The sequence below is a fragment of the Arctopsyche grandis genome, chromosome 8 (assembly GCF_051622035.1).
Source record: "Arctopsyche grandis isolate Sample6627 chromosome 8, ASM5162203v2, whole genome shotgun sequence".
Classification (NCBI taxonomy): Eukaryota; Metazoa; Arthropoda; class Insecta; order Trichoptera; family Hydropsychidae; genus Arctopsyche; species Arctopsyche grandis.
In genome coordinates this window covers 11,151,171-11,165,027 of record NC_135362.1, presented here as the reverse complement: position 1 = coordinate 11,165,027, position 13,857 = coordinate 11,151,171, and the positions used below count along the sequence as shown (strand labels likewise).

General features: G+C 31.4%; 1 protein-coding gene across 1 annotated transcript in view; it reads right to left on the bottom strand.

The window, feature by feature from the left end:
• unc-13-4A (BAI1 associated protein 3) overlaps positions 1–13,857 on the bottom strand; it is a 69,123-nt gene that overhangs the window by 20,684 nt on the left and 34,582 nt on the right. The window contains exon 4 of the mRNA XM_077436296.1: positions 10,871–11,090. Within this exon, the coding sequence (XP_077292422.1) occupies positions 10,871–11,090 (220 nt within the window). The remainder of the gene's footprint in view (positions 1–10,870; positions 11,091–13,857) is intronic.

The following is a 13,857-nucleotide window of genomic DNA, read 5'->3' as shown; positions in this document are numbered from 1 at the left end:
ATTTACTATAAAATATAATATTTGATGTGTCCTCGATGCGATGTACAACATCTTGAAGTGTAGCAAGTTGAAAGCTTTGCTATTATAGTTCATATTTATACATGTATTACGTATGTACATACTTAACAGCTATATTTGTAGAATGTCGAACAAAATATGAGATGTCGACAAGCACGTTTGCTATTGTCGCAGGAAACATCGGTATCCGCGTTCAACCAGAACAGGAAACTTTAGACTTGTCCAAATAAGATAGCAAATAGTATATTCTGCGATGCTGAACTTGCTTAAGAAATATTAAATCCTTTCAGCGAAATTAAAATTCTACGAAAGTCCTGCTGGAGTTTCAATGAAAAAGTTTCACGCTTATATTACATTTGCTCTCGCTTTTGTCGAAGATTTGAACACAATCAATAGATTAAATATTATTCCAGCTGGAAGCAAAAATTTATCATGCGTTTTATTTTTGGTATAGTGTATGTATGTGTATCTACGTATATGTATATAGCTGGAGGTTATTGATTGGATTGTCCCGAACGGGGACATTGCATTTCCCCGAATTTTCCGCCTCATTTGAGCTACAATAAATTGCAAATCGAAACTGAAAATCAATTTTCCTCTTTGCAAAATAAACAGTCGCCTGTCGACAAACACAGCATTGATTTTAAAAATATAACAGTAATGGCAATGAAAAATCGCGTCGGACAGAAAAAATTGAATGAAAATTCTTATAGAAATATATCTATGTAGGTAATAAAATTTGTTATGCGCAAAATTGAACCGAATTTCCACTCATTTTCCGGTCAAATTAAATTTGACATCGACGGAAAAATTCTAGGGGAAATTTTTAAATTGCTCAGTCTCATCGCTCATTCAATTAGTGTATGTGATTTATGATTATATGTATATTCGCACAGCCATTTTAGTAACGTTGACATTTCATGTATGCCTACAAAATGCAATATCGATTTTATGGTCATTAAGTCTATGCACGATTTAGTGGCCTTTACTTGTCCGCGTTTATGAGAAATACACTTTTGATTAAGTCTACATAATGAGAAGACTCAGTGTGAATCTAATCAATTCAGAGACATGGGTAAACTTAATCAGAAGTGTGCAATGGAAGAGGGTGCGTTAATTCGATTATTCCACTCTGCGTGCTTTTATGGAGTCTTATAAGCTTTTATTCAATAATGTATATTTTCAAATGAGTTTAGGTATTTTCGGATATTTTCCTCGTTTGAAAATGCGAAACTGAGAACGAGACGTCAATTATGGCATGGTGTATGTATTATAAACCATGCAAGTTTTAATTGGACACTGTTACAAGTGTACATAGAATACTCGAGTGCTTTTGGAAAACTGTATTACACTATGTATAATAAAACGGGAAACTATACGTGGAAACAAATTCGTTGAATTTCGTGCTTGATATTAGTAATTTAGTTGAAACGAGAGCAAGGGAGAGACGTCCGTTCAAAGCAAATTTGATCCCCTTCAAACGATTCAATGAAATAGCCGTTTCTATCTAATGCAGGCTTACTTATAATAATGATTAATTATTATACTGCTAACAGCTTTCTGTGTTAGCAGTATAATAATTATCGGTGTATAATAGCAGTATAATAATTATCCACACATCGGTACTTCTAAAGACGGGTTCATGACGTAGCAATTAAAAATACATTGTATTGTAGCTATGGAAAATAAGAACTGTGAATATAAGATGGAAGATTATTATTAGACTGGCTGATTATCCTTTTTATGTATAACTAGTGAATAGCCCGATGAAATATCATCGCATGGGTATAAAATTATTATATACTCGTATAAAACTAAAACGGACCCGGAACCGTTATTTTTGTAGACTCTCATAGATAGTTTTCAATTATTTATTTGTAATAATTTTCAATTCTTAAAGTTAACGTTAAACAAAATGTTAATTAAAGTTAACAAAATGTAATATTTTCCGATTATACACAAACGGTCATTGACCTCGTAACGTTGAATATTATTATTGCACATAACAAATTACGTGCATATACGTATTCTGGGCGAGGATATGGCGTGCGGCGCGGCTCGTGAGAACATTGCGTTTGGATCGAAGGGTCCAAGGTTCGATTCCCGGCGCCCGCGGTGAATGAAATCAATTTTTTTCTCGAATATCGTCAAAATATAAATAATTTAAATTCAATTAAAAATAAATATATAAAAACATGGTTCAAAACCTCGCTAAATGAAATTATTAAAATTACATATTTTTATATGGCGAGAAGGAATATTTCAATTAATGTTTAAAAAAAAAGGCGAAACGAAGAATTGGATTTGGCGTGATGTTCGTGACCATTAGCTCAATTTAGACTTATATTCAGGCTATTTGGGGTGATCGGTTCGAGTCGCGACAAAGTCGTCTCGTCGAAAAATGAATTTATTGATTTTTATCGATTCATTCATTATGTTCGGCAAGAGTTAGGACACACACACAGATTACCGTCTTTATATATATGATATAAATGTAATCAAGTTTTATGAATATACATATGTATATTAAATTAAAACAATGTTAATATTAATTAAGTACATATGTTTTGAAATTTTTAATATAAAACACATTAAAACTATTGCTCAAACGATTTACTGGATATTTATTTTAAATTTATATTTTTTGTACTATATTTAGAAAAAATATATACAATATGCCGCAGGGGGTGTTTTTTAAATTACATTTTTTTCTTATGAATGAATAAAACATCAAGCTATAAGACATTATGTTTACATACTTTATACATACGTATTAGAAAGCCCATTATTAATAGATGAACATTATTATTATTATTATTAGTAAATGGTCCGAAAAATAACTCTGTAAATTATTGATAATTCTTGATATAAATATTCAATTAATTATTGATATAAATATTCAATTCGAAATATTGCTTATATTGTCTAGAACTTGGGATTTTTTGTTTAAAAATAAGATATGTTCATATTTATGGGTACATAAATATACGTATGTAATACATATGTATAATATTTATAGTATATGTATATGAATATGGCAGAAAGGAGGCGTTAGCTAGATTTTTGGTTTGGTTGGTCGTGATTTTACCGACAAAGCTTTATCTGAAACTGCTATCTAGTTTCAAACATGTAAATGTCGAGCTTAAAAGTTTTTCCCGTACTACATGTGTAACTTGGTAAATATTTACGAGGCGTCTGAAGTGCGGGCCATCCTCAGCGCTCAAGGGGTTAAAATGGATCTCGTCTGACGCCGATGCGATACGGAGAATGAGCTTGAAAGTTGAAAAGCCGGCATGAAATGGACACTGAGTCTTATGTATGGTTTATATAATATATTAAAATCGACGGACAAATATTTATTGTTTGGCAAGTGGAAATTAGGGCGAGAGAAAAGCAAGGCGAAGCCACCGGAAAATCCGGACAGCTTTTGATGTGTGCGTGCTTGTGGGGGCTTTTGTGCGTATTCATTATTTTTGATGAAAGCTCACATGAAAGGCTCCGGTATATTCGGATTGCGCAATAAACATGTCGAATTTACATGAAAATGAATATTATACTTATTTTAGTGTTTCACAAAAACAAATAGTCATTTTGTAACGCTTCACTTTGTTGGAGGACTTTTAACGCGAATTTATAATAATAAAATAGAGAATGTGATATACAATAATAGAATTGAATTTTTATACATATAACTATAAATAATATGATGTTTTATAAATTTCATGAGAAGTATTCATAATATTTTGATTTTAATTAAACACTTTATTTTATTTTGATTTTGATTTTTAAATGCTTTTTATTATTACGAAATTATGTTCACATACATCTTATATCTATTTTAATAGCTACTGATCTACTGATCATTTTCTATTTTACAATTTAATTTAATTTGGTTATTAATCACAGTATTATATTAGTATTATATTAATCTAAAGCATAATAGGAAAAAGAGCTCAAAAACCTATTTACAATCCTTATAAATGTTCATAATACATCTAATACATAATATTAATTAAAGACTCTCTAAAGTCGATGACCTAAAGCAGATTGTGTTTAGGTAATCTGTGTTTATACCTGAAGGGTATAGACATTTTATTGTAATCACCGAGACTCTTCACAAGTGTGTTAGTATGGTTATTAGTGATTCTGTCATAGAATCTACTGGTTAGTTTGTTAGTAATGTCTGTAACAAACGGAATATTATATATATGGCATGCAGATTTTTCAGGTTAGTATATATGGGTGTATTATAAATTATTTTTAGGGATTAATTTTGTATTACTTGGAGCTTGGAAAGGTTAGTATTCGAGGCGTTATTCCATACAGGTGAAGCATAGGTTAATAATGGTAATATGAGCGCGCGATATAATTTTATTTTATTTAGCGTTGATAAAGAACTATGGCGATTAAATATTGGATATATTGAGGATATACCCCGCATCGCCTTGCATTTCGCTGCCTCAATGTGAGGTGCCCATCTCATTCTTTTATCAAACGTTACTCCTAAATATTTTATTACTGACTGCCATTTATTTTATTTAAATAATATTATACATATATAATAATTGATAATGAGCACTGTTTCCCAACGTAGAGCGTAAGCTCCCCCTCCCCCAGCCGGGCAATTAGAATATTTTGGGGAGTAATGAGAAATTCATTAATATTTGTTGCATAAATTTGTGCTATAAATTCCATTTGCTGAAATTAATTTTTGGTACTTCAATTGAAAAATTATAAAAAAGGATCACCAATAAATTTGTTGATCTCTGCACGAAATTCTAAAAAAATCGTACTTTTGAAGCTGGTTATGATATTTCTGTTTTCATAGATTAATTAAGAAAAAAAATAAGGGAAGATTAGTTAAATCAGTTTTTCTCAAAAAAGTTCCGGAAATACATAGATAATAAATATGTCAGAGAAATTCCACTGAGCAATAGCACTATTGAAGCATTGAAGTGGGGCGTGGTACAAAAAAGGTTGAAAAAACTGACATAAAGTAAACGATTCATTTATTTTATTTTATTATTATTATAGAAGTTGTAGATTAAGTGTAAATTTTTAAAATAAACATTTAATATTTCCCATTTATTAAAGTAATTGATGAATTGTAGAGTAAATTAGTAGAATCAATGAGTTGATTAATTAATTAATTGTAGAATTAGTTCCATAAGACAGATAGTACATATATACACACATACACATACACATGTGTATATTCCAAATTTGGTGGGTTGCACAATTCATATTAAATTTGTGTGAAAATATCTGCGTTTTTTTAATTAATTTGCGGCTTGATGAAGTAGTATTATTATAATCTAAAGCTTGCGAACTCTACAAATATTTTCAGCTTAAACATTTCTCGTATTCCAATTGATATAATAATATTACTAATGTATCCGTATATACCTATATGTATGTATGTACATACAAATGTACACATATGAACGTATTATTGACAGTGTTTAGACTGGAGCTTCCTACATACATATATTAATATAAAGGCGTGATTTCAAATTGGAACTATTTACATTATTCATACGAATGTTTGAGATACGCATGTATGTAACTATTAGGTAAACAAGCCGGAACGTTTGAAACAACTGTCTTGTATTTGGCTAGCGTTTATAAGGCAGGGCGCGGCGCGCACACGTGTCGTCGACGTTTTCAGTTGATTCGTGAAATTCTTAATGCTACGTACAATTCCCCATGGCACCGAAGAGTATCAAAAAGACGTATATAGAAAGCTCCTTTAATACGTCTTCGTCCGGATGGCGGCTAATCCGCCTCTTTCCAACCTACAGGAAAAAGTAAAAATAAACAACGACAAAGGTAAATTTTAGCAAAGAATAGCACGTGATGAATTACAGTCGTAGACATAAAAAAAATGCCGCATGACTGCATAGTACAATTCGATGTTATATATTTAATGTTATAAGATCGATCTTGGCAATACGCTGTAAAAAATGTGATGATTTTAGAGTGTAATATATAGCATCGATTTGAGATATATTTCTTATTATTATGTACGTTTGTAACAATAGATGAAGTTTTGTGATCATGCGAAAATTCGAACTCGAGATTTTGACTGATTCGAACTCAGAATCGATCACGTTTTCATGATCTAGAAAAAAATGTGTGTGTGTGTGTATTTTGGGGATATTTTTAACACCGTTAGTCCTATCGAACTAAAACTTAGTATCGGTTACTGAAATTCTTATCGACACGACGTAATTTTTTTTCAAATTTTTAAGTTGACCGGAAATGGTACCTCCCCTTATAGGTGTCCTCTTTTTTTTAAGTTTTTGAATTCAATTATCTCCCAAACCACTAACTGAATCGGACTGATTTTTTTTTAAATATGATAGAAATAATAATTTTTATAACCTTATATTTTTTAAATATTTCTATCTGAACAGGAAGTAGTACTTTTACTTTAGAGAATCGAGTTTTTTAATATTTTTCTCATAAACGTTTTTGGTTTATTGAACTGAAATTTCATATCTAGAAGTTTAAGCTTAATACCAAGTTATTTATAAAATTTAGTAAGCATCCGTCAACCGGAAGTGGTAATTTACTCTTGTTCGATTTTTCTTCCACTATTTTTTTTTCTTATTATTTTTTAACAATGATAAGAAACGATCGACTTGTACTCACAAACACCCAAGTCTGACCAGTAGTATAGCGGGCTTGAACCCAATAATCACTTGGTGCAAAACATATACGCTACCACTGAGCCAAACTACTGGCTATACATATATACAAATATATGTGGGGTGCAAATAGAACATTAAATTTGATCATATTCACTTTTATAAAAAAAACTACAATGACTAGGTGTACCAAGTTAAAAGTATCTATTTTGAAGCTAAAAATTTTTGAAATAAAGTTAAGGCGTAGAGTTAACATTATATATTTTATAGTCAAGGTGTACCAAGTGAAAAGTATCTAATTTTAAGTGTAAAGTGGCTGTATTAAAATTCAGTGTATTGTACTTAGGGAATACCCTCTAACATAAAGTTCAATTATATATCCTCCATATATGTACACATACATGTTTGTATGCAAGGAAGGTGACTTTCACGTTTCAATTTCATTTCATTTTATGCGAGTTTGTATGGTGGTGAAAATGTAAAGAAAAAATTATCGATAATGAAAAAAATATGACGTCAGATAGTCACTCCGTTATGAACGATTGTATGTAGTAGCGGATGGAGATGAGAATGCACCAGAGTAGTTGATTAGCAGAAAGGGGCATATATGTATAATATATGTAGATACATATGTACATATGTATTATATGCACATATGATATTTACCTATAATATCATGACCCAATTTCGTATTGAATATATACATAAGTACATACGTGTATGATCTTATGTTTATATTCATATATGTATAATACGTGTACATAAATATACATATGTAATAGTAACTTATAAAAGATTATTACAATGCCGGTAAAAAAATTTATGCATTTTTATTCACAAGGTAAAACCGGCTATTTTCTACATCAAAGAGCTCGATCTATGCCTAGAGCCAGTTAATACGGCAATGCACTTTGTTGCAAGAATTGCTTTAGTTTTATTTTCAGAGAGTAAAAACGTAAAAAACGGAAAAAGAAAGAGCTTATGTGCATTGAAGCTTTGCTACGAAGTAAAACGTGTGGTTTATTGTCTCAGTGGTACAATTACATTGAGAGCTTTTGTATATACATACGTATGTATGTATCCATACAATAACGAGTGAAGAAAAATTTGTCTACAAATAGCTGAATTGTCTCGTGTTCGATATATTGGTCAATTATGATTTAAATGACGATCGAAGCAATTGATGATTACATAATTATTTAAAATATTTGGAATTGACTACTTGGGAATCATAAAATGGTATTAAAACGGCGAACGAAAAACGATTGAAAGGCCTATAAAACACGTGTGATAGAAAATGGTTTAAGTTTTATTAATTTTAATACGAATTGAAGACGAGTGTTAATTAATGTTTTTATCCATATCAAAAAAAAATAAAGGCGCTTAATTTAATTATAAAATATGTTTAAAATTCATTTCACTCGAAAGAGTATTGAAGTGTTCAATCTCTTTAAAAAATATATATATACCTGAAAAAAAAAATGAGTAAAGCAAACATCAAAAAATCGTTAGTATCTTTAATATATTCATATATTCATAGAGAAATGTTTGATAATAAATCATTCTATATATTTATGTACATATGTATATGTGCATACAATAAAATAAAGTAAAAATTCATTGATATTTTTACGCCTCTATAGTTTTTTGCCGATTTTAGCATAATTACATATTTTTTCATGACCGCTTCGCAAACATGCGTCGAGATCATACGCAACATCATTCATCACGCTTAATGATCCAATGGTGACGTTCGAGACTTTAATAACGTGATGCTATTTCGCCGAAAAAATTAGTACACGAAAAATAAGTTTATGTAAGCTTATTTTCCACGGCCGGAGAATTTTAGGTGATATGCAAAAAAAAAATGAAAATAATAAAGCACGCTGGCTAAATACATAGAAAGGCACGACAAGAAAGGCGGAAAAATTATTCGTGAGATTTTTCTAGTAAAAAGTCGACAGGGTATTTTGTTTGAGTAAACTTTTTTAATATCATCTATTCAACGAGACAGCGGCGACTTTTATCAATGGGGGATTACGCTCTCAAAAAAGAAAAATTTGGGCTAACCTTCACACGAGTTTCACCAACTCAAAATGTATTTCATAATGGTCCATTGACATAATTTAGATACTATACGAAACATGTATATTTATGTAATACATACATATATGAAATAAATATTCATTTTTTTTATATAATGTTTTTTAATATAATGCATACATATATTTCCATACACTAAAAATACACGTAGGTATATACATACATACATACATATGTTGTTCTGGGTATACGTTTGTGGTTTTAATATGACATATTGAATTTATAGAATGTTACACAGCACGACAAAAATGCGATTAATAAAAAAAAATGAAACAGTGGAGAGCAAAAGCGAGGAAAATAAAACCGGAAGGTTTCCGACGACATCGAACAGAGATCTCCTTTTACAGGTGCTTTCATTCAATAGTCTATATTGCCCTGGACTATTTCTTCAGGTAAACAACGAAAAAAGGCGCAAATAAATGTTCAATTCAAACCCAGCTGTCTGACAGGTGTATACACAAAAATCACAATTCAAAATATTGTAGTATCAATTGCGATGTTGAAAAAAATTGCCAACAACGAATTAAATAAAATAAATAAATAACGAAAAAAATTCATACAACTCTTCTCAGCAAAGCTTATTTAAATGGGGTTTTCCTTTATATAAATATATATTTTTTAACTCTCTGAATTTCGCTACCGTTCGTTTTCCGGGCGCGCCCGTGGAAATTCCGTAAAAAAACATAAACAAAAAAAAAAACAATAATTTTAACGAGAGGAATAGACGAACGAGAGCAAATTTTCAATTCTCAATTTAAGGCAATCTCGTTTTTGAAATTAATGTTGTTTTTTCGAGTGCTTTCTCGTTTCGCATATTCGTTATGAAAGAAGGTTTCCCTGCGCACGCTTTTCATATTTGGGTCAATTTTCTATTATATTATGTCGTATTTTACGTCTGAGACTTCACAATCATCCCCCGTACCCGGTTATATATGTACATATATTATATGCGTTGAATTTAATTTACATAGTGAACATTCAGCTCCGGAAAAAACACGCTACCGCAAATGTTATAGGAATCCACCGAGTACATTAAATCCACGTTGAATGCATCACACTGTGAATCAGTGGCGAGAGATAGACTTGCATGGAAATTGCTTCAAAAAATTCCTCGATGAACTTTAGCGTATGGGTTATTATCAAAATGAAATAGAATAGATTTGAAACAATTTTAAATGATCTTACGTTCATGTGATTTTTTTCTGCACGACCCCTTTCACTATCGAAATGTACGTACATGACGAATTACTCTATACAATGTATAGGTATTATATAAAACATCCTTTAATGTCTTTTTTCCGAAAGGCGTTAATCTCTTGTAGGATTATTTTTTTGTTGGACATCCGTCGCAAGGGTCGTTTTAAGCATCTTATTGGGGGCGTTTTCCGTAAGTTTTCCGGCTGATCCGATCGGTCCTATTGTCTGAGTTTCCGTAGCCCTTTGAGCCTGGGATGAGTGGGTTGTGACAGAGTGTGGGGGGGTTGCTCCCTAATAAATAGAAGCGAAAGGGATTTCTTGTCGCTGGAGACGTTTAAAAGGATTACAGCACTCGCTTCTTCGTTTCCCATGAGAATCGTAACGATCGGAATACGGACCTTATTGTATTCGACGATATTTGAACAGCATCTACTGCCTCCCAACCCCACATTTTTAATCCATATTCACGAGCAAGCTTTTCAATTACGATTAAATATGTAATGTTTTGAATATAAAAGCGATGTATTTCAAAATGTAATGAAAACCTACATAGTACTACATGTTTACATACGTGTTGTACGTATTGCGTCTTATGGAAGATTTTGCACTTGGAAACACGGTACGTATCGAATGTACATAAGTCTCTTCACTGAACTACAAACCGAACTATATACCATTCTATCTATACGTCCGTTTATAAATCGCCGATCTCTTGAAGGATCACGTACCGTTTCACACACCAACGATGTTTGCTCCAACTCTACGAGCACTTTCAGATACTCCAAGGCGGGATTCAAACAAATATTGGATATGCGATCCGAACTAAGGTGCACCGTTTTACGGGTTTTGCAACTATGTTTCACAAGAAGGCTTCAGCAACATTATCGTTAAGTTTCACTCACCGTTTGCGTCTTTGGCTTCCAATCCGTCAGCTTCGATGACAGCTACGGAAAGGACAACGATCGGCGGTTTTTCCTCGCCGGCAGCGTGCAACAGGCGATAGTGTCGTTCTGGACTCATGTCGAAAGCCCTCTGAGCATACAGATGAAGGTCCTCTTTGTAATGGCCGTATTGTCCTCCCGGTGCAGGTGCTCCGACGGTGTTGGCGATCGTGTACAACACCTGAAAAACAAACATTGGTTCAGGTCAAACGTGTGCTATGGGGCGTGTTTATTAGGGTCGTTGACGTTTGTGTAGTTAAATCGACGTAGACGAAGATAAAGTCTGGGAATAGCATCATCGGATTCACCGTCAAAACATGTCGTTTGAAGACAAAGAAAGCACTAAAGCGAAGATAATTCACAATTCCATTGGAAATGTAGTCGTACCCTTTTTATTACTTATGTCAAATGTTTAGTAAACTAGACTAGACCTTTGGTATTTAAACAATGAGAAGTTTTCGACAAAGTATGAGATCTTAAGACTAGAAATTTTAGGTAAGAGATGTGCCGTAATGACACTATTTTAAATAACTGAAAATGTCAATACATATTAGCAACAAAAAAAATATATATCGGAGCGGAAACTAATCAATCTCTACTAAGTTTGATCCAATGAATTTGTATATGACAATAATTTTTATTGGCTTGCTCTCATTTCAGAGATATGAGCGTTTAAAGAACTGTGCAATTTCTATAGAGTTTTGGCTTTTGCATTCATTAATTCAACATATAGTATTGTTATGAAAAAAGTGAGTATTATAGTCAATGGTCAGATGTTTTTTCTATTGATTATGATTTCTTATTGCTTTAAAATATTTATAACTTATTATCTATCGAATTTTAAAAGTAAAAAATGTACACATTTTTTTCCATGATATTCAAAATTAGCTTGATAATTAATTTAAATATTTTAGATAAAAAAAAATCACAATAAATAGAAAAGATATCTAAATATTTTATTGCTATAAAATACTTTTTACTTTTTACTTTTACGAATTTTTAAAATCAAAAATATACTTTTTTTAAACATTTTTTTCCCGCAATATTGTGAGCTAATTTCGCTCATTTTTCCTTTAACAATGAAAAACTCGATTTTTAATTATAGATTGAAAAAGCCAAAAATCTGTAAATTTTGCACATTTTTTTAAACAAGAGCAATTTAAAAAGCGCTCATATTTCTTAAAAAAGAGCAATCCAATAAAAATTATTATCTAATACGAGTTTATTATGCCAAACTTAGTAAAGATTGATTAGTCTCCACTTCGGTAAGTAAAAAACGTGATTTTTTGTTACTCAGTGTAATTTAATTTTATTTTCGTATAAACTGTTATGAATTCCAGATGCGTAATTATATTAGATTAAACGAAATATATAATTTTTCGCTCTTATTAAAATTACAATTGAATATAAAACAAAATTTATCTTTAATGAATTAGATTTGAAAACTCTTTGAAAATGGAATTTTGCAGACTTCAGCGTAAATATTAAGTATATTCTATTATTAAATTTTATGTAAAATAACAAGATCAAATACAATAAAAACAGTCAAAATACTTCAAATCTATAATGAATTCGTTCGTCAAAGTGTGCATTTTATTTGGGAAGGTAAGTTTTTTTTTAATATACATAATGTACATAAAGCAGAGTAATGTTATTATATGTAAATATAAAAGCCGGGTAATATATTTAAACAAAAAATATGATTTCATTCGAAACAGAAAAACATATTTAATAAAAATTAGCATACTTATAAATGAGTGTAGCTTTAATTAACATATTAATTAAGTAAGATAGAAAAGCATGATATTTTGGGGAGAGTAATTTCAAAAAGATTTCTGAAAGGGTTGAAAATTTGGAATTTGAAACAGAAGAAATAGTTAATTGGTGTTTCTATATGCGTGCTTTCTAATTTGGACGCACCCTTAAAAAATTTAATAATAATCGAGAAAATTGTATACACATACATATGTATGTACGTATGTACATATTTCGATTTCAGTAGTAGTAATAACACGCAAAATTGACTAACATTAAATAAAAACAGAAAAAATTAAAGCTTTCCTATCATAAAATCTCATTTAATTTGTGATATACATACAAAAAATTGATAACATGGTTAAAATTTCAGGTTTAATATTACATTTCTTGCACGCAACAATGATTTTATCATCCATAGTATATATTTCGAAAAATATTTTTTCTTTAGAGCAAAATCACGTACAAGATATATTGAAAGGAATCAATTACTTTCGCTTCGGCTGATGAAACGTTTCTCAGTAATGAACCGTACCTGAGGGTCAACGGTACAACCCCGGGACCCCAGGGGGAATCTGGAACCCCATGTGAGGGCAGGTGAAACCCCGAGACACCCCTCGCTGATTTATCAACACCATCCCCCGACCGCGTTTATACATCAATCGAATCAACTCGTGCTCGCTTTCCTCGAGGTTTTCATACGACTCCTTCCCACCCTTTAAGCCCTCCCATACAACCTCCCACTCGCGTCCGCAATTTCCCGGGGAAAAATAGGTGCGCGCGTGCAAATTGCGCGAGATTTGACAGAGCAACGCCACTCTAACAGACAGCGAAAACAAAGATTGATCGTGCACGCTCGCGAAAGTTTGTTTTACATTTTTATATATTCCTGTGTGTTTTTATCAGTGGTTGAACGACCTAAAATCGACGAGTAGAAAGGGAGATGTTAATTTATATTTTTGAAATCACGATTACTAATAAGATGCTGTTAATGAATTTCTCGTCTCGTTCTGGATAATTAAATGAACGTAAATTAAAGACGTTTCAGGTGCTTGAAATTGATTGCTACCAATAAATCGTTCGACATACTTTATTTATCGGTATAATTATTTTGATTGAAAATAAGCATTTTGCTATAGGGCTATTCACAAATTAAAGTCAATAAAGTAATAGACGTAAATATAATATAAACA